The sequence below is a fragment of the Tachysurus vachellii genome, chromosome 10, assembly GCF_030014155.1.
Source record: "Tachysurus vachellii isolate PV-2020 chromosome 10, HZAU_Pvac_v1, whole genome shotgun sequence".
In the NCBI taxonomy this organism is placed as follows: Eukaryota; Metazoa; Chordata; class Actinopteri; order Siluriformes; family Bagridae; genus Tachysurus; species Tachysurus vachellii.
In genome coordinates, this window is record NC_083469.1 from 15940857 (window position 1) to 15960911 (window position 20055).

General features: G+C 38.6%; 2 protein-coding genes across 2 annotated transcripts; both read right to left on the reverse strand.

Annotated features, from left to right (window-relative positions):
* Window positions 1-917: 917 nt before the first annotated feature.
* On the reverse strand, window positions 918-9376 carry plk4 (polo-like kinase 4 (Drosophila)). Its single transcript, XM_060879884.1, has 16 exons — window positions 9150-9376; window positions 8258-8353; window positions 8048-8143; window positions 7706-7820; window positions 6637-7579; window positions 6396-6481; window positions 5925-6280; window positions 5671-5775; window positions 5452-5554; window positions 4411-4560; window positions 2477-2613; window positions 2254-2348; window positions 1990-2116; window positions 1742-1885; window positions 1498-1604; window positions 918-1341 (listed from the first exon to the last, which is right to left on the reverse strand). The coding sequence occupies exons 1-16, from the start codon at window positions 9177-9179 to the stop codon at window positions 1242-1244; spliced, it is 2790 nt and encodes a 929-aa protein (XP_060735867.1). The 5' UTR covers window positions 9180-9376; the 3' UTR covers window positions 918-1241.
* A 787-nt stretch (window positions 9377-10163) lies between these two features.
* On the reverse strand, window positions 10164-19794 carry hspa4l (heat shock protein 4 like). The gene is made up of 19 exons (XM_060880079.1): window positions 19455-19794; window positions 18751-18808; window positions 18493-18633; window positions 18216-18338; window positions 18022-18121; window positions 17294-17427; window positions 16887-17131; window positions 16614-16690; window positions 16380-16531; window positions 15619-15725; window positions 14492-14625; window positions 13702-13898; window positions 13351-13428; window positions 13121-13264; window positions 12587-12712; window positions 12305-12412; window positions 12028-12147; window positions 11178-11339; window positions 10164-11082 (listed from the first exon to the last, which is right to left on the reverse strand). The coding sequence occupies exons 1-19, from the start codon at window positions 19559-19561 to the stop codon at window positions 10927-10929; spliced, it is 2469 nt and encodes an 822-aa protein (XP_060736062.1). The 5' UTR covers window positions 19562-19794; the 3' UTR covers window positions 10164-10926.
* Window positions 19795-20055: the final 261 nt, after the last annotated feature.

Genomic DNA, 20055 nt, shown 5'->3' on the forward strand with positions numbered 1-20055 from the left:
AAACACTTTTCCCTATAGAAGTCCTTTGTAGTGTTGGCGGTGTGTATTTGTCATTGTCTTGTTCCATGATGAAGTTCCTCCCAATTAGATAGGATGTTCATTCTGCTGCTAGCATCATGAGTTACATCATCAATAAAGATTAGTGAGCCTGTTAAAGATGTAGCCAAGTAATGACACTAAACCACCATGTTTTACAGATGAGCTCATATGTTCGGGATCATGAGCAGACTTATGAGTCTTACTGCTGATGAGTGGTATGGCCTCTACATTTCTGCTCTTGAAGTCTGCTTCAACCAGTGGATTGTGATACCTTCACCCCATCCTGTGGATGATGTTGTCACTGACTGTTGTTTTCTTCAAAGCTTTCGCAATGTATGTCATCCACTGATGTGTCCCTCTCCAACCTGTTCAATGTCTGTTATTAATACACCAATGTTTCTTTCTTTTTTCCATGACATTCTATTGTTTGTACAGTGGCTCTCTTCTTTCTGCCCACTTTTCATTTCTCAAGAAGTGAAAGCACAGATTCTGGTCCATCATCTTATATTCATAGTTTGGGGAAAAAAGAAGAAAAGGAGAAAAAACATGTGCTTGTTGTTCCAAATACTTGGAAGGCACGATATACCTTTAAGCAGATATTCATACTAATGTTAGAATAGTGTACTAGTATTAGCCTGATGCTTTTGCCAATCAGCCTTTAATAGATCCTCTTTATGGACACCCATACTGTGAGCCATAAAAAAAATTGAAATACAACAGAATCCATAAATAATAAAATTACTCCTGTTGAAGTTTTCCTCTACTCTTTTTTCCCCCTTCCTATTTTTTTTAATATTTTAACTTTCCCCTAATTTTTCAGTGAGGCAGCATGAGGTTTATTAATTTTTTAAATGTAAAAATAAAATACTGAGATGACATCATATTAGCCACCAGACAGATGTTTATTGTTGATATGTTTGTACACTGAAGCCCAGGTGATACACTGTTACAAGGTAAAAAAAATGCAAATGCACAAGACAAGAAGTTCAAGAAATACACTGTACAACATAAAAATATATACTTTTCATAATTTTTGGAATAATCTGTACAACTGTTTAAAAATGTATTTACAGACACTTAATGCATTGTCAGGAAGATAATTTACAGTGGATGAAGCAAAAAATGGAAGTGCTTTTGACTGCTTTTCACCATGCACGGTTATCAGAGAATGGGCTCCACCTTTTCTGTGCAAGAGCAGCTGCTCAGCAACGTGCAGCAGGACTTGCCAAAAGGCTCAGGATGGATGAAAGGCAATGTAGCTTTTGCTTAACCAACTCGGGTAACTTCTCATTCTCCTTGTACCTGAGATGGATTAATCAGGGTAAGAGATAAAAAAAGAGTCAGGTATAAGCAATGCTTTTTTAAAATTATTATTATTATTATTATTAATAATAATAATAATATTATCGTTGTAGTTGTTATTACTCTTATTAATATGTTTTTATAGAAGTGCTTTACCGGGTCATGTGTCCTTCAGGAGAGGTAAATGTGATGCACGAGACTCCTGCCTGGACCATCAGCTGGGATCCATCATTAAACTGAACCCATACTTCTCCACTTGTTAGCTAAAAATCAAATAATTTGAAATGATAATTTTTTTTTTTTTAAATAACCACTTAAAGCTATGGAGTGATGATGATCTAACAAGCGGTGTTCTGTGCTTCTTTATGATTAAAGAGACACAACAAGAGCAATATCTTACCTGAGAGGCCCAGCCGATGTCAGGGACAAAGATGGACTTGAGCACTTTTCCTGCACTGATGCTACATCCATCTTTTGCTGACAGCGGCGAGCCGCCTTTAGCCAAACTGGTTGTTGTAAAATCAGACCCACTGTAGGAAATCATCTAGTTATGTAAAAAAAAAAAAAAGAAAAAGAAAAAGTATATTACCTTACGTTTCGAATATACACACAAATGCATCATGAACATACGATGAACATGTGTCTTACAGAAGGGGTGATGTGGGGTTGGTGAGGTGGACTCAGGCACACCTGTGCAACCTCGACAGGAGCTGTAGGAGCCTGATCAGGGGCACGCTGGTCCACTGGGCAGGAGGCAGCAGAGGTAGTGGGTCTCCTGACAAACACACATGAAACAAATATATCCAAGGGTGAGACTTAAACTTCAGAAGGGACACTAAAATACAGTGGTCCTTCTCGACAGGAAATGCTTAAGACACCCATCTTGGAGTATGACAAGGACTGAAGACTGACCTGCCAATAGTTATGGGGAAGAATGGAGTAGCTCCAGCACTACGCTGCTCCTCAGCACTAATGGCAGCCTCCAGAGACAGACACATCCTGTGCCCCTGTCACAAATACCAGCATACCAAACTTACTCTACAGCTACTGTGGTTTTTAAATCCTATCTACTGTGGACCTTATAATATTTAATGACCTAAAATCAATAAGGATTAAGTATTTAGCAGAGCAGTACCTCATCTGTGAGCTCCATGTAGCGTCTGCACTCAGGGCTTACGCTGCCACTCAAACCGACATCACCTTTAACTGTGTATGACTTGCCACTTTTCTCAACCACTCGCACCTGATCACTTGTCTTATGGGTTTTTGCCCCTAAAAAGGAGAAGAAATAATGAGGACAGAGTAGACACAGAGACTCATAATCATAAATAATTGCCAAACTAGTCTTCTTTAAATGAGACAAATGTTTTGCCATAAGGTTGAATTGCACATGTATCATAAAAGGTCTAATTACAACTCAAAAATAAAGATGTTTATAAATATATATGGACAGTTGTGCTCAGAATTTTGCATACCTTGGGAGAATTTGCAAGATGTGTACCATTTTTTAAAGAAAATATAAGTGAGAAGGCAAAACAAATTAATTGTATTTCTTATAGGACTCATAAGATAATATGTAAGGCATAACAGGATAAAACAATCATCAAACAAAATATAACAAAAAAGAAAATAAGGAAATAATTCCTGTTCAATAATTTGCATACCTTTAATTCTTAATATCGTGTATTACCCCCTTTAGCTTCAATGATGGTATGTAGTCTTTTGTAATAATTGTGCATGAGGTCCTTAAATCTCTCAGGTGGTTTAGCCGCACAGTCTTCTTGAAAAAAATTCCTCCAGTTCCTGTACATTTTTTGGTTGTCTTGCACAAACTGCACTTTTGAGATCTCCCCAAAATGGCTCAATAATACTGAGGTCAGGAGACTGTGATGGTCACTCCAGAACCTTCAACTTTTTCTGCGGTAGCCATTGGAGGGTCAACCTTGCTTTGCGCTTTGTATCATTGTCATGTTGGAACATCCAAGAGCATCCTATGCACAGCTTTCATGCTGTAGAATGCACATTGTCTGCCAGTATTTTCTGACAAAATGCTGCACTAAACTTGTCATCAATTTTTACAAAATTCCCTTTGCCACTGGAGCTCACACAGCCCTAAAACATAAGCGATCCACCACCATGCTTTACAGTAGGGATGGTGTACTTTTCACCGTAAGCCTTGTTGACTCCTCTCCAAAAAGTGTTTATGGCTATAATGTTCAATTTTGGTCTCATCACTCCAAACACTCCAGAAGCAGTGAGGCTTCTCTAGTTGCTGTCTGGCATACTGAAGATGGGCCTTTTTGTGGCATGGGCGCAGAAACGGCTTTCTCCTGGCAAAAGGTCATTTGTGTTCAAGTACCTCCTTATTGTGCTCCTTGAAACACCACCTTTTTACAGAGCAGCCTGTATTCCTCTCGAAGTTCTTCTGGCAGTAGTGGGTGAAATCTTTTTACCTGACTGTGGCTTAGTATCAACAGAACCTCTTCTTTTCCACCTCTTTATCAGAGTTTGTACAGTACTGACTGGCATTTTCAAGTGTTAAGATGTCTTTTTTAATCCGTTTCCTGCTTTATAAGTTAAACTACATTATTACACAGGTAGATTGGCAGTTTTTGTCTTCTCCATGGTGCAGTATCCAGCCAATCAGTGCATCACCTCATGAGCTGAGAAACTCACTGACTATTTATACACAGACACTAATTACAATTACAATGAGTCACATGTTCGGAAACTTCCCATTAATAGCCATTTAAACATCTGGGTGTCAACCTGTGAGTTTATAATGTGGCAAAACATTTAAACTTTTGATCAGGGTTGTTTAGGTGATTTCAGTTATTATTAGGTTTTAAAAAAAGGAGTCAAACAACTATGTGATAATTACTGACTTCATGTGATCACTATCCTTAAATAAAAAAAAAAAATATTTTGCATTATCAGTCATATTTCAGGGTATATATTTCATATTTCAGGCAAACTTTTGAGCACAACTGTACATCCATGCCATCGATACAGTATTAAAATTAACTACATGTGTAACAAAAGAGTAAAATTTGACCTTACAATACCCACCATCATAGAAGCACATTTCCAGGTCTGCAGTGGGAGAGTTTTCCATCAACATGCACTTGGCAAACTTGGTGTACAAGGTTACTTTTGGAGTCTTTGATTTCACCAACTGAACAAACTTGGTGGCATACTGATACTTCTTCCAGTACTTCTCTAAAATTATAAAACAATTCATACATAAAATAAATTAATTCCCTGTTTATGAGGACATATACTCAGTAGGGGTGTAACTATATTAAAAATCGAACCAAAAATATTCTCATGGTGTATCGCGGTATTCTCACGCCCCCTGCTGCCCAATGTTGAGGTTGACGTCACTTTGCCTTATACAAAACTAATTTTCCTTCCTTGACATTTGATTAAATAGTAACAACTACTAAGAGCTGTACTTTGTTCTAAATATTATGTTTTAAAGTTGCAATATTCTATTCTGTTAAGACCTAAACAATCCCGTGACATAAGACCTAACATAACAAAACCGTGACATAAGACCTAAACATAACGCTAAAAAATGTCGTAAATGCAGATGAAGCAGCTGTTTTTTTACCAAACAGACGATGTTTTGCACACACCGTTAATCTGGTGTGTGTTTTGGTAATGATGGTGCTTTTGAAGAAAAAAAGACTAAAAACTTAATTGAACATTCCAACGGTATGTTAAAGTGAGTGGACAAACCACTGTTTATATCTGACTAGTCTGCATTGGATGTATTTATTTCATTTTAATTTACTCACACTGACTGCACTACAGAGAATTGTGAATACAATGTATAAGTTAATAAAGATAAAGTTCAATCATTGTTGTTTTTATTATTAAGTTAAAAGTGAATCTAGTGTTTTTAGCATTGCTAAAATTGCTATGTACCCTGCTCCCACGGTAAACATAAAAGAACCGAACCGTATCTCCAAAACCGTGAACCGAACTGAACCAAACAGTGGCATTGGTTACACCCCTAATACTCAGAATAGCTGAACTTCTTTAAACAACATACAACAGCAACCATATTTATAAATTCAGAATCCTGTTATGTCTTCAAGTTAGTACCTGGCAAATCTTCATAGCTGCATATAAAAATGTCTTCTGGTGGAGAGGGAGGATGATCGAGCACTGGGAAACCTTTCCCCTGATTGGGCTGGTACACAGTCACCTTTAAAGGTAGACAAATCATACTCAAATCACTGAGTTGTATTTTATATAATGTCTTCTATTTTTACTATTTAAAAAAATTGAGCAAATAAACTAATGAATGAGTGGTTCCTTTACCATGGAGCCATCAGAGGATATCCTCAGTACTTCCTTGACTCTCTCTTGAGCACCTTGGCCTTTCAGAAGCTCCATACACACCTCTCCCGTATGTAAGATACTCACCTAAAGCGGAAACATTTTAGAATATTATGCACATTCAGCCCCAAAATAATTCAGTACAAAATTCATCCATGCTGGTCCAATAATACAAAACACTTCCACTAAACACTTCCAGGAGGAGATGTTAATAACCTTAAAGTAATCTCACTCACCACAGCATTTTTGGTCTTCTGTCGAATGGGCTTCAGTCTGACTGCACAGAGAGGAGGAAACAGTGGACTCTTCCTTTCCTTTCCTTCATTAGCATTGCTCTTGCACAGAGGAGCAGTTTGGACATCTACATAGCCCTGAGGTGCTGAGAAGTGGCTCAATCCAAACCCATCATTTCTACAGGGACCAGGGTCACTGTGAGAAGAGGACTGCTGGTATAACTGAGGAGGAAGGCCACTTGTTGCTCTCACTGTTTGTCGTTCACTGCAGGAAGGCAGAGCCCCAACCACCTCCCGCTCGGAATGAAAACTACCACTGCTGCTGTAAGTGCTGACATCTGCTGGTCTCTTGAAAGAACCTTACAGTTAAAAAAACAAGTAAAAGAGAAAGTAAATGATTAATGTTATGTTTGATAATCATTGTATTACTTTTATTTAAAAAAAGAATACATTTGGGGGGGATAAGTAAAATACCATCTGTGCTGAACCATGGCTGTGTGCCAGATTCTGCTGTCTGTAATCTGACTGGATGCATCGGAGCAGAAAAGGAGGACCCAGAGCTGTAAGAGGTAAATAGCTAATTACTTTAATAGTATAATAAGACTTTAATAACATACTTCAACAAAACGTTTGACACTGAACAGATTCAATACAACACAGGATCAAATTACAAGATTTGTAGCCAATACCAGTTAAACTTGAACTAATCTCTTACCTTGCAGACTGTTTGACAGGTGGAGAGGGTAGGCGTTTATGTTCAGCATAGCCAGTGCCATTGTCCTGATAGCTGGAGGTTGGTGGGAAAATGCGACCAGGTCCCGGAAGCACCTCCTCTGAGTGGCACCGCTCCATCCCCACTTCCTGCCTAGCATGGCTATAACCAGCACCAGAGCGATCAGAGGAATGTGCCCGTCTCAAGTATCGAGAATGAGGCCTTCCACTGACAGGATCTCCAGGAACCCTTAGACTGGCTGGTGCATGTGGGCAGTCCTGCTCTCCTTTAAAGCTAGAGCTGGTGGAATGCAGTGACACCATGCGGTTGGGTAAGGCCTGCCCAATCACCTGCCTAGTTTTCCTATGCAGTCGACTGCTGCTGCTGTTGGTACCATTGGACGATGTTGATATTGTCGCTATGCCACTGTCCATGGAGCCTCCATCACTACCCCCAGAGTCTTTGTTTGTGGTAGATCCACTCTGTGTCATGAAAGGGTGGTCTAGCACTGCTGACAGGCTGGGCCTCAGAGCAGGGTTTTTCTGCAGCAGCACCCGAATAAGATCCTGAGCTTCAGCTGACACATGAGTGGGCATTTTGTACTCCCCTAAAACCACTTTATTTAGTGTGTGTTTGACAGTGTCTGTGTCAAAGGGGGGCCTGCCCATTAGAAATGCATAGAACATACAGCCCAGAGACCAGACATCTGACTCCAGCCCGTGGGCACTCCGGGTGGCCACCTCGGGAGAGATGTAGTTGGGAGTGCCACACATGGTGAAGTGCTTCTCATTAGGCAGCTTGAGCTGCGTGGCCAAGCCAAAATCAGCAATTTTAATGTTCATGTTACTGGTGAGAAGCAGGTTTGACAGAGTAAGGTCTCTGTGCATAATACCATGAGTGTGCAGATACAGCATGCCCTTTACAATCTGGTGCATGAAGTGTCTCACTGTTGGAAGAGAGTCATTCAGAGGGTAGTAACTCCCAGCCCAGGTTAATGCTTAAAATAATTAAAAAGAAATAAACATGACATTTACCCACCCAGTTGAAAAAAAAATAAAAAATAAAAAATTACCTTCTTCTTCTGTGAAAGGCTTCTTCCTCTCTTTCAGATAACGGCTCATTTCTCCGTTATGACACATTTCCAGCACCAGATACACATAATTGCTGTCTTCAAAGTAATTGTACAGCTTCAAGAAAGAAATACAACCGGCGGAGTGGTCAACAGAGGTTTAAGAAAAATGAAAAACTAGCAAGCAAAATCTTAGGATTTTATATATACACACACTATATATATATAGTATAGTATATGTATATATGTGATGACTAAGCTGTGATTTATCTGTAATTCACAGCTCAACTGACACCACCACAACACAGCACACTAACAAGTCCCTGAGGGGGAACTGTAACTCACCTCCAGTATTGAGGGGTGTTTTAACCGACACTGGATCTCCACCTCGTTAATGACACGTTGCACCATGCCAGCTTTGTGCATGGCTTTCTTATCAATCTGCGGTAACACACGGGGTACAGTGCACAATTACACAGAGCATATGTCACACGTAACCTCACATCTGCTCAAAACAAAAACACTCATACAAAAAAGCAGCAGGGACAATCTTACCATTTTGATGGCTACTTCCAAGCCTGTGTTGACAGATTTGGCTCTGTAGACGCAGGCAAAGGATCCCTTACCGAGCAAGGTGAGAACTTTAAAGTCCTGAAAATCAAAGTTAGATGTGAATAACACTCAGTTCTGACCTGCAGTGTGTGTGAAGGGTTAATAACAAAGAATCCCCTGAAATCCTTCTCTCTACAGAACAAGTCCAAAGCGTTTATTTGCCACTACCTCGATCTGAAGATCTTCGGACGACGTGAGGATTTTATCATTTACAGCACATCTTGCGTTGTTAGTTAAATCCTGCATTAAAGACCGAATCGCGTCAAACATCTTTTCTAAAATGTAACAGGTTTTAATATCCTGTCGAGAATGATTTCCGACGTGATCAGTGATCAGGTCCCTCCGTCTGTGTCTCTGTGTGTGTGTCTCTGTGTGTGTGTCTCTGTGTGTGTGTCCTGCTCTGTTAGCGTCCCTGGATACCTGCACCTGACAATGACATTTACTAAACCGACATCACAGTGAATCCCGGCTTCATTCCCGCTAATTTACTTTCACAGGACGCCATCGCACGTCTCCTAGCAACCGAACACGTCCCAATTCTCCAAACACAAACCGTCTCCGTAAACACAGGTGATTAAAGCTCGACCTTTTACACGTTTAATCTCACAACCTCTCCTCTCGTCACTCACTTCAAACTGCTAGCTCGCTAGCACATACTTATATATATACGAACTAACTCGATTACTCAAAACTACACACAGTAAAAACCGCATTAAACACGAAATAGTGTAACATCTCGAATTTTAGTCGGGACTAGTTCAGCTAAGGAGAGCCACATGAGTAAGTATTTTGATATGTAGCTATATGAACTAGCTTAGCTAACTCCACAACTTACCTCAATTTTATCGCCGATAGAGACGCTCATTTTTACTCCTTTGGGCTCTTCACTCGACAATATTCTTTAGGTACGATAATGAAAATCTTTTTCATTTCATGGAGCTTGGGCCTCTGTCGCCTGAAGTGTTAAAAACACGTTTAAATGTCGTAGTTTTGCTCCGCTGCAAAATATTTTTATTTCCTCCATTTTGAAAAGTCCGCCCGTTAGAATTGTAATGACGTAGCGCGACGTCATCGGGTGGACTAACAGGTCTGCACGCGCCTACTTTAACCTGCTATAAAAGTCCCATTAACATTTAGACCTGATTCTTATTAACCGTTTTCCCCATTAAACTTAAACCCTTGACAAATAATATCAAGATTTCAGTATCAAATTTTTTTTGTTTTTGTATCCCTTCGTATGGCTAAAATTAACTGTATAGTATCCTTTTGTTTTATTGTACTACACAAAAGAAACACATTTTCTGCTGTCTGAATGTGTGGTTATTATTTCTTACATTAATTACTGAAAATCCTTTTTTTTACTTTTATTTATTTTTTTATTTATACATCAGATGCTACAATCGATTTTTTTGAATATAGTAAAATACTGCATTTGATTTTTTTTAAAAACCTTCTTTAGACCCTTACAAACATTTTATCACCACATATTATGCTTATGATGACCCAACATCAGACTAAAAGTTTACTGTGATGGACAGGAATATTATTATTATTATTATTATTATTATTATTATTATTATTATTATTATTATTATTATTAAATCCTACGTATTCACTTTTTGAAAGATTATGAAATTACTGTAGATAAGAAATTATTTAAACCCTTGATTGTCAAACCCTTAAAATATCAGTGGTCATCAAATGTGGTTAACATGTAAATATGCTGTCTGCTTCTCCTCTGAATTAACGCAAATTAACCCTGTGACACTTAAAATGACAAATCATAATAATCATTTTGACTGATTCAGGTTCAGTTTAAATAAAGAACACATCTCTACAAAGGCCAACATAACTTGGTCATAAAGACAGTTTTATTAGATGCCACCATCAAATCTTAGGATTCAATATAGGGAAATAGATGAGGTAAAGGTAAATTGAATAAATAGCACTCTATCTTCTACTTCTAAATAACAACTTGGAGCTGGAAGCATTGCATCTTCAACACTTGGACCCCTATATGCCCTTACATTTACTGATAAAGTTAACTGACTACTATATTATTTACAAGTCCTAGATAACACACCTTTGAATTTTTGAATTTCATATAGAAATATATTCTCTCTCTCTATTCTATATATATATATGTGTGTGTGTGTGTGTGTGTGTGTGTGTGTGCGATATTAAACCTTAAAAATAATCAAGAAGCAATTTACATTTCCCCAAATATGGTGCTGTGCAATTAAAGTGACCTCTTGACACTACCAAGACTTGGGATTGATTAGCTATAACATTGCCTTAACTTATTCTTGGTCAGAGTGGCAGCATTCTTTGATTGTTAAGCTAATTCTAATTTATTTGAGTCTATCAATGGATGTGTCAGCCTGGACTTGCTTATAAACGTAACTGTAACATTCAAAGGATGACCTGACTCCAAAAAGAAATGAAAAGAACTTAAAACCGAACCATGAATAAGACTTTAACAAGCAGAGGTGCAAACTACAACCAGCAGAGTTGTGGACAGAGAGAGAGACTGGTACTGGCTACAAGTTGGAAGTCAGTTGCATGGGTCTGACAGTCTTCTATGAGAATGGGATCAGGGCTGAAAATGCAGTTCAGTTAATTTCCATGTCTCCATGGTTCTTAGTCTGCTGGTTGCCATCAGCGCCATGTCCTACTGTGGGACCGTTGTGAGCTCTGTTATCCTCTGCTGACTCCTCTACTTCGGGTTTAGGTCTGTTTACCACAGGACTGCAAATCTCCTCCATTTCCTGCAGGTAAAAAAAGACATGCAGGATATCGAGTCTATGACTACACAGGGCTTATGATAACTTTTTTTTTTTGCACCTGATACAGTTTCACTCACCCGAATCTTCTGTATTATCTCTGCTACTTTTACTGCAGGATCCTGAGCAATGCTGAGTTTACTCTGAGCCAGCATCTTGCTGTTCATCCAGCTCATGACCTCATTCACACTCTTTTCCACAGTGCTCATCTCCTCAGTGCTCAGGTGTTGATAACGTTCATCCTAAGTGTCAAATAATATTCTACTGTTATACTAAATACATAATGACACCCATATCTTTAATCACCCATGACAGTAATTAAAGCTAATGGTAAAAAAAAACTGACTGCAGTGATTTCTTTTTAAATATGTCATTACCTATATACATTTAATCCCAGAACTACAATACCTCACAGTACATACTTGTTGTATATAAATAAAAGATACTAATAATAAGGGGTGTACATAGATCTACAGAGAGCATAACCTAAACAAGACCGACTTAGCAGGCTATGGATAATTAAAATGATTATCATTGTGAAAGTAATTAGGCCAGTCCCAGCAGTGCAGTGATCTTTAGAAAATTCATTATAAAATGCTTTAAAGGGAGGTGGTAAACTTTTCCCAGAAGAATAATACCATAACAGCTCGTTGGTAATACATGCTAGATTCAGGAGCAAAAAAACAGATTTTCATTGTAACAGTTTGAACACAATAAGTTTGAACACAATTGCTCCTTAAAGTTCTATTTTGTAATAATAAGGAAGCTATTACCAATATGAAATCACACATAAACACATGTATGCAGTGACCAAGACAAACTATACTTAATAGCATTCCTGCTAGTCTGTATGCATTAAGATTACAAGCAATTACTTTAGCAATATCAGCTGCTCAACAGCTTAGCATGGATCTAAGGATGCTTCTTTACCTTTTGCTTATATAATTCCAAGACCTTCAAGAAGAGCTGGATTTTCTTGCCTAGCTCATCAAAAGCTTGTGGTCTTTCCTCTTGCTCCCTGTATCGCTCTTCAATAGGCTCACCAAACCTCTATAACCAAAGAAATACAGAAATATCTCGACCATCTTGTCAATCAAAACATATTCACTTAATGAAACCACAAGAGAAATATAACTAAATCCAAAACAGAACAGCTGTATTGAACTAATTAAGTCTTTTTAAAAACCTATCCAGTTTGAAAACCTACTTTGAGTTCAGACAGTTTATCCAGGTAGATCTCTTTTGACTGGTCTTCTCCTTCTTCATACAGCCAGTTCTCAGTATCATCAAGCACAAGAGTGAGGCTGTTGCTCTCCTGCACGTAGCCCAAAAACCAGGGACACAATAAAGGGAACTTTGCTTTAGCCTCATTTTCATGACTGTGTATTTACTACTATATTACTTTGTAAAATATGTTGATCCATTACTCTATAACTGTTTTCTACGACCTAGAGCCACTGATTATGGATTAAAGAGCTGATTTCCTCACATCCTCTGTGATGTACTTTTCAAAGATGCCACACTGCTTGTCTCGCAGGTCATACACATACTCCTCCACAGCATTCTTGGCATCATTCCTCTCCTTCTCCAGCTTATCCTGATCTATCATATTCCGCTGAAAATGAGAGTATTAATTACAGTCACAACAATGTAATATGTCCTTGAAAACACAGTATTCTTCAACCATCACTGTAGACACAACTATAATGTATAGTACTGTCATAGTATACGATATAATAAGATTTAAATAATACACAAATAATCAAGTACAACTGCTTTATTAATCCTAATCATTTCTAACAATTGTTTATTAGCTCTAATAATTTTGGTCATAAACATTTAGAAAACAAATCGTTAAAACGTTATTAATGCTGTGCTTTTTTGACATGGGCCATAAATTATCCCACTAATTCAATAATATTTATTCTCTGAGCTCTTAACAGTACCCAACTATGCAAACCAAACTGTGATTCCAGTGTTGTGTTTTACTCGGGTGAATCAAAGATAACTGAATCAAACTCACTTCCTCTTCCACAAATCTGTTTAGTATCTCTCTGTCCAGCTGCCTGACAGTGCAGGAAAGGATGGGTAACTCAACACTCTTCGCCTTTGATTTAGGTTTGCTTGACCCTGCACTCTGCTCTTGCTTTTCAGGAGACGCACCATCCTTTAAACAAGTCAGATACACATAAACACATCAGCAACCACATAGAACTGTGGGCCATTATAAAACAACATTTTGTTAATTAGTACCTTAGAATTAGAACCTGGTGCATTCCCCTCTTCTTTGGGCTGCTCACCTTGACTGTCTTGATCCACTTGCATTTTAGGCTAAACACACACACACACACACACACACACACACACACACACACACACACACACACACACACACACACACACATCAGTGGCATCTGAACCTGCTCATATACTCCTACACACTCCTACACACACATGAACAACTGAAGGTCTTTAACTATCTACACATGTAAGATAAGCTTGAAAGTCGGATCAAATTCACTATGTCCATCTGTTAAATAGATTTACAACTATGTTCTGGTATTTTTGCTATATATGTAAAGAAAGATGCTTTATTTTCCCCACCTGCTCTTCTTGCCGGCTCTCATTCTGAACTGTGGGTTCCATCTCCATTTGCATGTCCTCCGTTTCACCCTTCTGCTTCTCGATCAGAGAGGCACTAGATACACTGAAGATACCATGCACATTTACACGCACTTTCACCTTGATCTTTGAACTGTCTCCATCAGTCTGGGGCAAAACATTCTGGATGGTAAAACGGCCTAGAAGATTAAAAAAAAGAGATTATTTCATGTGTCCTGTGCTATCCCACTTTGTGATTAAGTGATGATGATAGGAAGTTATGAATAAAGATAAAAAAAACACGTAATCAGTCACACTGAAAGTGAAAGTGACGTGACATACGGCTAAGTATGGTGACCCATACTCAGAATTCGTTCTCTGCATTTAACCCATCAAAGTGCACACACACAGCAGTGAACACAGCCGGAGCAGTGGGCACCCATTTATGCTGCGGCACCCGGGGAGCAGTTGGGGGTGGTTGGTGCACCTCAGGGCACCTCAGTCGTGGCCGGCCCGAGACTCGAACCCCCAACCTTAGGGTTAGGAGTCAAACTCTCTAACCATTAGGCCACGACTGAAGAATAAGAAGGAAATTGAGAGAGGACATCATTTGGGAGTGCACAGGCTCTGACACTGGGACTCCACCTCTCTGGCCATAGGCAGTTTATCTCAGACACATCATCAGTGGTACAGTTGAAAGTGTCTATCTATCATCCAAGAACAGATATTTTAAAAATCAAAATCAAGATTTCAACCCACTGAAATCCTGCATAAGCCTCATAACATATCCTACCTATTGCAGTGTCTGGGTATGGCAAATCTTGCGTAGTGCTGTAAAACGCTTGCAGATCAAAGGGCTCTTTCTTGTGGAAAGTGATGACTTTGGAGAAAGGTGCTGCGTGGTTCTTGCTGTATACTTCACAATCACTATGAAAAGAGAATAGTAACAAAAAGATAAGTAGGACAGTTGCAGGGCCTATATTTGACCACAGGGAAATTTTCACAGTTGTGCCTATTAATGTTACTGTTCATCCATGTCACACAGCTCATAGCACGTCATCAGCAGTGACTCATGTGAAATAGTGATGGGTGTAAATGCCTCTAGAGGAAAAACTAGAAGCAGATACTTTGCAATCACTGTGTCTAATCAAAGTACAAACTATAGAAAAGTACGGTAGGTTTAATAGAATTTTATGTGTAAGGGTTTAAGATTTTCTGTTTATTCTGTTTTGTATTTGGAGGAAAAAGGGCATCAGTCCAGTAGGATATTTCATTTTAGACTTGAGAGGCCTGAACAAAAATTGTGTGTGTGTGTGTAATAATTCAACCCCACAACACTCCCACAACACTCCTCTGTCAATGGTATAAAAATGCATTGCCCAACCCCAAGTTCCTGACATTGATTAATAATACAATTTCAGCCTTCACATCTCATTTCAGGATGACAGCTTTAGAATAGACCACTCATTTACATCCAAAAACTGATCATCCTTATTTTGTTACATTTCGCTAACAATATGAAAGAGTCAATTAACGATGATCAAAGTTTTTTAGCATTTAATAACATTTAATCCATATTAATTGCATCACTTCTAAAAATCTCATGTCAGCCCAGCCATCTGTTTCTGTACTGGTTATCTTACAAAGGTTGGAAACCTAGGAGTCTTTCCCAGGAGTCATGGGGCACAGGGGGACACCATGGGGATGGTGCAGGGCACAGTCACACACAAAACAGATAATTTAAAGATGCATCACAAGTTATTGAACTAGGAATAAAAACTGGAGTACCCTGAGAAAGTCCCTGAAGCACTGGGAGAACAAACAAATTCTACACCCAGTAGGGGCAAACATGCTAACAAGTAAGACACCATGCTCCCAAATCTCATGTCTAGTAATCAAATATTTTTCCAAATTCCTTACCTAACACCCTCATCTGTAGTAGACTTCCAGCGAAGTGTGATTGGGAAGGGAACCACGTCAGTGATAGAAAACTCACGGACCTTAAAGGCTGGAGACAAGATTGCACACTACACACACACACACACACACAGACACACACACAAATAATAAACATGTATACATACTGACTGAGAACTCAGTCAGTGTATTGTTTTACACGCCATGATATCTGGAGAAATATTCAAGAGAAGGCAAAAATTTCCACTGTCTATATCATCTGTACAGGTATATATAAAATATATTATTTTATATTTATATTTTATATTATTATATTATATATATTAATCTTCAGACTAATGACACTGTATGTCCTGCACATTGTAACACTTAAGAGACTACAACTTCCATGATCATAAGGCCTCTATTTCATCACGTATACTGCAGTCAAGCACCTATCCCTGTTCAAAGTTGCCTTATTATTTATGTTATTTACCCGTGTAATCAGTCCCTTTAAACAGCCCAGACTCTCTAAAGTCTCGTTCCAGCATTGTGTCATGAGGCAAATTCTTTATCTGTTTGTCTTGATTGGTCTTTGACCGTTGCCAACTTTGACTGCTAATTATTTCTAGTTAATGCATATTTATTGATCTCCTTATCAGCTGTGTTTTGCCCTCCTTTGTGTTTGTTTGCTATACTCTTTAATAAAACCCAAAAAAAAACACACTTGTGTCCATCTGTCACAGATTTCAGTTTTTCAATTTCAGGTTTGACTGACTCTGTACCTGAAGCGCACATCCTCGTGCCACTGCTTCATCTGCGTTCAGGGTGGTACTGATGTCTTTACAGAAGAACTTAGAGATCCTCTCTTTAATGGCTGGAATCCTAGTAGCACCACCAACTACCTCAATTGCATAGATCTCATCTCTGCTTAGTTCTGCCACAAAGAAGAACCCAGTCACATGTCATGCATATCTATATTGAGAAGCAAAGTTATTTTATTTGTTATTTTTACTTACTTGATTGTTCTATGACAGATCTAAGTGGTGCATCCACTTTCATCAAAAGCTGGACACACAGCTCCTCAAACTGGCCCCTGTCAAATCAGAACATTTTCCCCTGAATATAGAAATACACTCCTAAAACTACACAACACATTGAAAAGATTCTTAACACTGAATAAAATCTACTCAAAAATACAAATATGAATAAAGACTAAAAAAGACACCTGCTACATGATCAATAGCTTCTTAATTATGTTGTATGAATCCACTCATTTTGTTGGACATTACCTATTCATCTTCCCTGAAACATCAATGTCATTCATGAAGCACTCAATGTTAAGTGGTAGCTCTGAAGAGTTGGCGCTCATGAGCTTTTTCATCTTTTCACACTCTTGGAAGAGCCTCAGCAGGGCTCGAGGGTTGTCCTTCACATTTAACTTATAACGGCCCTTAAACTCTTCACAGAAATACTCTACGAGTACTTCATCAAAGTTACGCCCACCCAAATATGGGTCAAATGCTGTGGCTAGCACCTTTGAAAGGGGAAAGGCAGAGCTTGTGAGAGGTTGTGCAAACAGTTAGATGGGGTATGAAATTTATAAAATTCTAAAGAGCACTTGAAATATATATGAAATACAATTACAAATAACAAACACCATACAAAATAAACTCAACAAGCCTGAATGTGCACCGACCTTCAGTTTTCCTTTGTTGAAGGACACAACAGACACTTGATAAGATGAGTGACCAATGTCCACAAACACAACATTACGGGGCCTTTCTTCTGGGTTTGGTAAGTCTTGTTTGTAGATTCCATAAGCTAACGCCACTGCAACAAAAGTTAAGTGAGCCATTTCTCACAGAAATATTACAGGAAAGCAATATAGAATTCAATATTTAGCCCAAAGCCCAGTTACTTCAGTTTTAATAAATCTTAAACAAGTTCAACAGTTAATATAAGCATCAGTATATTAATATTACATATAACATATAATACAATCGCTGTCTTATCAAACTGCACTTATCAAGAAAGATCAACATCACTGTTGCTGCTAATACAGCAGGAGCTGACAGTCTGCTGTCCTTGGTGCTGAAAATCATGTTTGATTACCTTATAAATCATGTTATGTTCAAAATGCTACAACATTCATAATGACCTGCATGACTGAAAAATATTTACAGATATGATTGTATGAGTATCATATCATGTGCATGGATGTCTATGCACCACTGTTTCTCTTCAGTCACTTCTTGAATCTTCATAAGGTCTCTTTTTAAAGAAAGACCATGAGTTCAAGATGCATGACCATAGAGTGCAACATGTTGGATAAGTAAGCTGATTTGATTTTGTACATTGGCCGTGCATGCATTCAACTAATGTATTTTTCTGATGGAATTGAAAATGTATGACTTCCTCAAAGACCTGCTGTTGTGTCATTGATCAATTTCAAGCAGTTCAACCCAGCTATCTGAGAGGCATCAATCACTGATCTTCGTTCTGCATCAGTAAAGAAACTAGGTACCTGTACAAAAAAATGTAAAGAGTAAAAACATTCATAAGACTTGTGTATAAATTTTGGATATTATTCTGTGAGGAAAAATGTTGATGTCACTTACAGAAATCACACAGTCCACCACTGGTTTTTTTAGTGCACTCTCAGAGGTCTCTTTCAGCTTAGTGAGCAACATGGCTGTCAACTGTTCAATGGTGAACACCTTATCCTCCTCCAAGTAACGAACCTTAAAAAATGGAGTTTTTCATGATTCATACAGTAGTGAGTCCATTAAGACATTAAAACAACATGAGAGCACTCTCTGCTCATCTGTTTCAGCAGAGATTTGCATATTCATGGTGTATAGTAATGACAGAACATATCTATTGTAGAAACCTTACCCTTATTCCAGTGCTGCCATTGGCAAGCTTGTGAAGACTGTAAGGCAACTTAGATTTTTCACTTTTAACAAAGGGATCATCAAATGCTCGACCATGGAACTTCTTAAAGCCATGGACTGTGTTCTTAAAGTTTGTTATCATCTGTAAGAGAAACGCTTTATGTATAATATGATTTATGGTCACAATTCACAAAACCTGGTTGACTTACAAGACAAATCTACCACTAGAATAGAAAACAACAGCTAACAGCCTGTTTACCTGACTCTTTGCTGCATTTCCAACGGTTCTGTTTTTAGATGCCAAAGAAATACAAGCCCTGTGGGAAAATAAGACAATTTTTAGATATCACTGAGGTTACAATCAGCATAGTGGAGCACACAACATATTCTATATCCCCGGGACAACAAATCTAATAAGACAACAGGTCAGGACCTGATAGAGAACCTTCAACCTGCATTCTCAAACATAGAGTTTTCAGAGTGCTGTAATAGCAACCAGACTATTAATATTTTATCAGGAGCTTGTTGAATACCTGAGAATTAATTCTGTTAAAAGACCACAACTTTCCCCATGGAGGCATGGAGACTGCACATGCTCTGAACTCAAGGACTGCTTGTCATAAGGTAACACAGCAAGCTAAAGAGCTATCAGATGAGTCATGATTCATGATTATTGATGGACTACAGTGAAGCCAAAGTAATAACAATCTTATCTGACAGAGAGTCACACCAAAAGTAACACAGGTTTAACCTCAAGTCAGGGCGTAGCGTTGGCCCATAAGTCATTGCACTTGTGCTCGGTTACAATGCAATTAGAGTTTCAACTATTCTACCTTTCTCATACAAGACATAGGCCATTGTAACCTGTACCAAACGGGAATACCCAAACAACTGGGCGCATTTCCATGTCGTCAACAGAAAACACTGCGTAACAAACTACAGCATCATTTTACAAGTACTTACGGAGTGCATCTGTCACTGTATTCATTTGCAATGGTTTCAATACCGCCGCTCCTGGCAACAGCGATGTAACAGTTCTGAAAACCCACATCAAATCCTACCACAGACATATTCAAGCTTTATTTTCTCTTATCAATTCCAAATCCTCTCTTTTGTACTTTGAATGAGAATAACGTACCACCGTTATTCTAATATAAGTGACTATATCTACCGTGCGTTTAGTATCAAGCTAGGAGTCACTAGCTATTATGTAAGCTAAGCTTTAGCCAACCTTCTCTAGACTAATCCTAAAGCAGGACGGTTCTACTGCATTCTCGCAGCCTGCACTGATGCGCTCCACCGGTAAAACTGCGCACTGGAATAAGATGTTGCCCCGCCCCCTGCGCTTTGTGATTGGCTACCTGACATAGAACAGCATCTCGATTGGTGCAGCCGGAGACAGGAGGAAAAATCTAGAAGCTCGCAAGGCAGGCAAGCAACCTGTATCACCTGACTGGGCAACTGAGTGACCAATGAAAGACGGCAAAACTGCCAAAGGGCAAACCACCAAAAATAATAATAATAATAATCATAATAATCATAATAATAATAATAATAATAATAA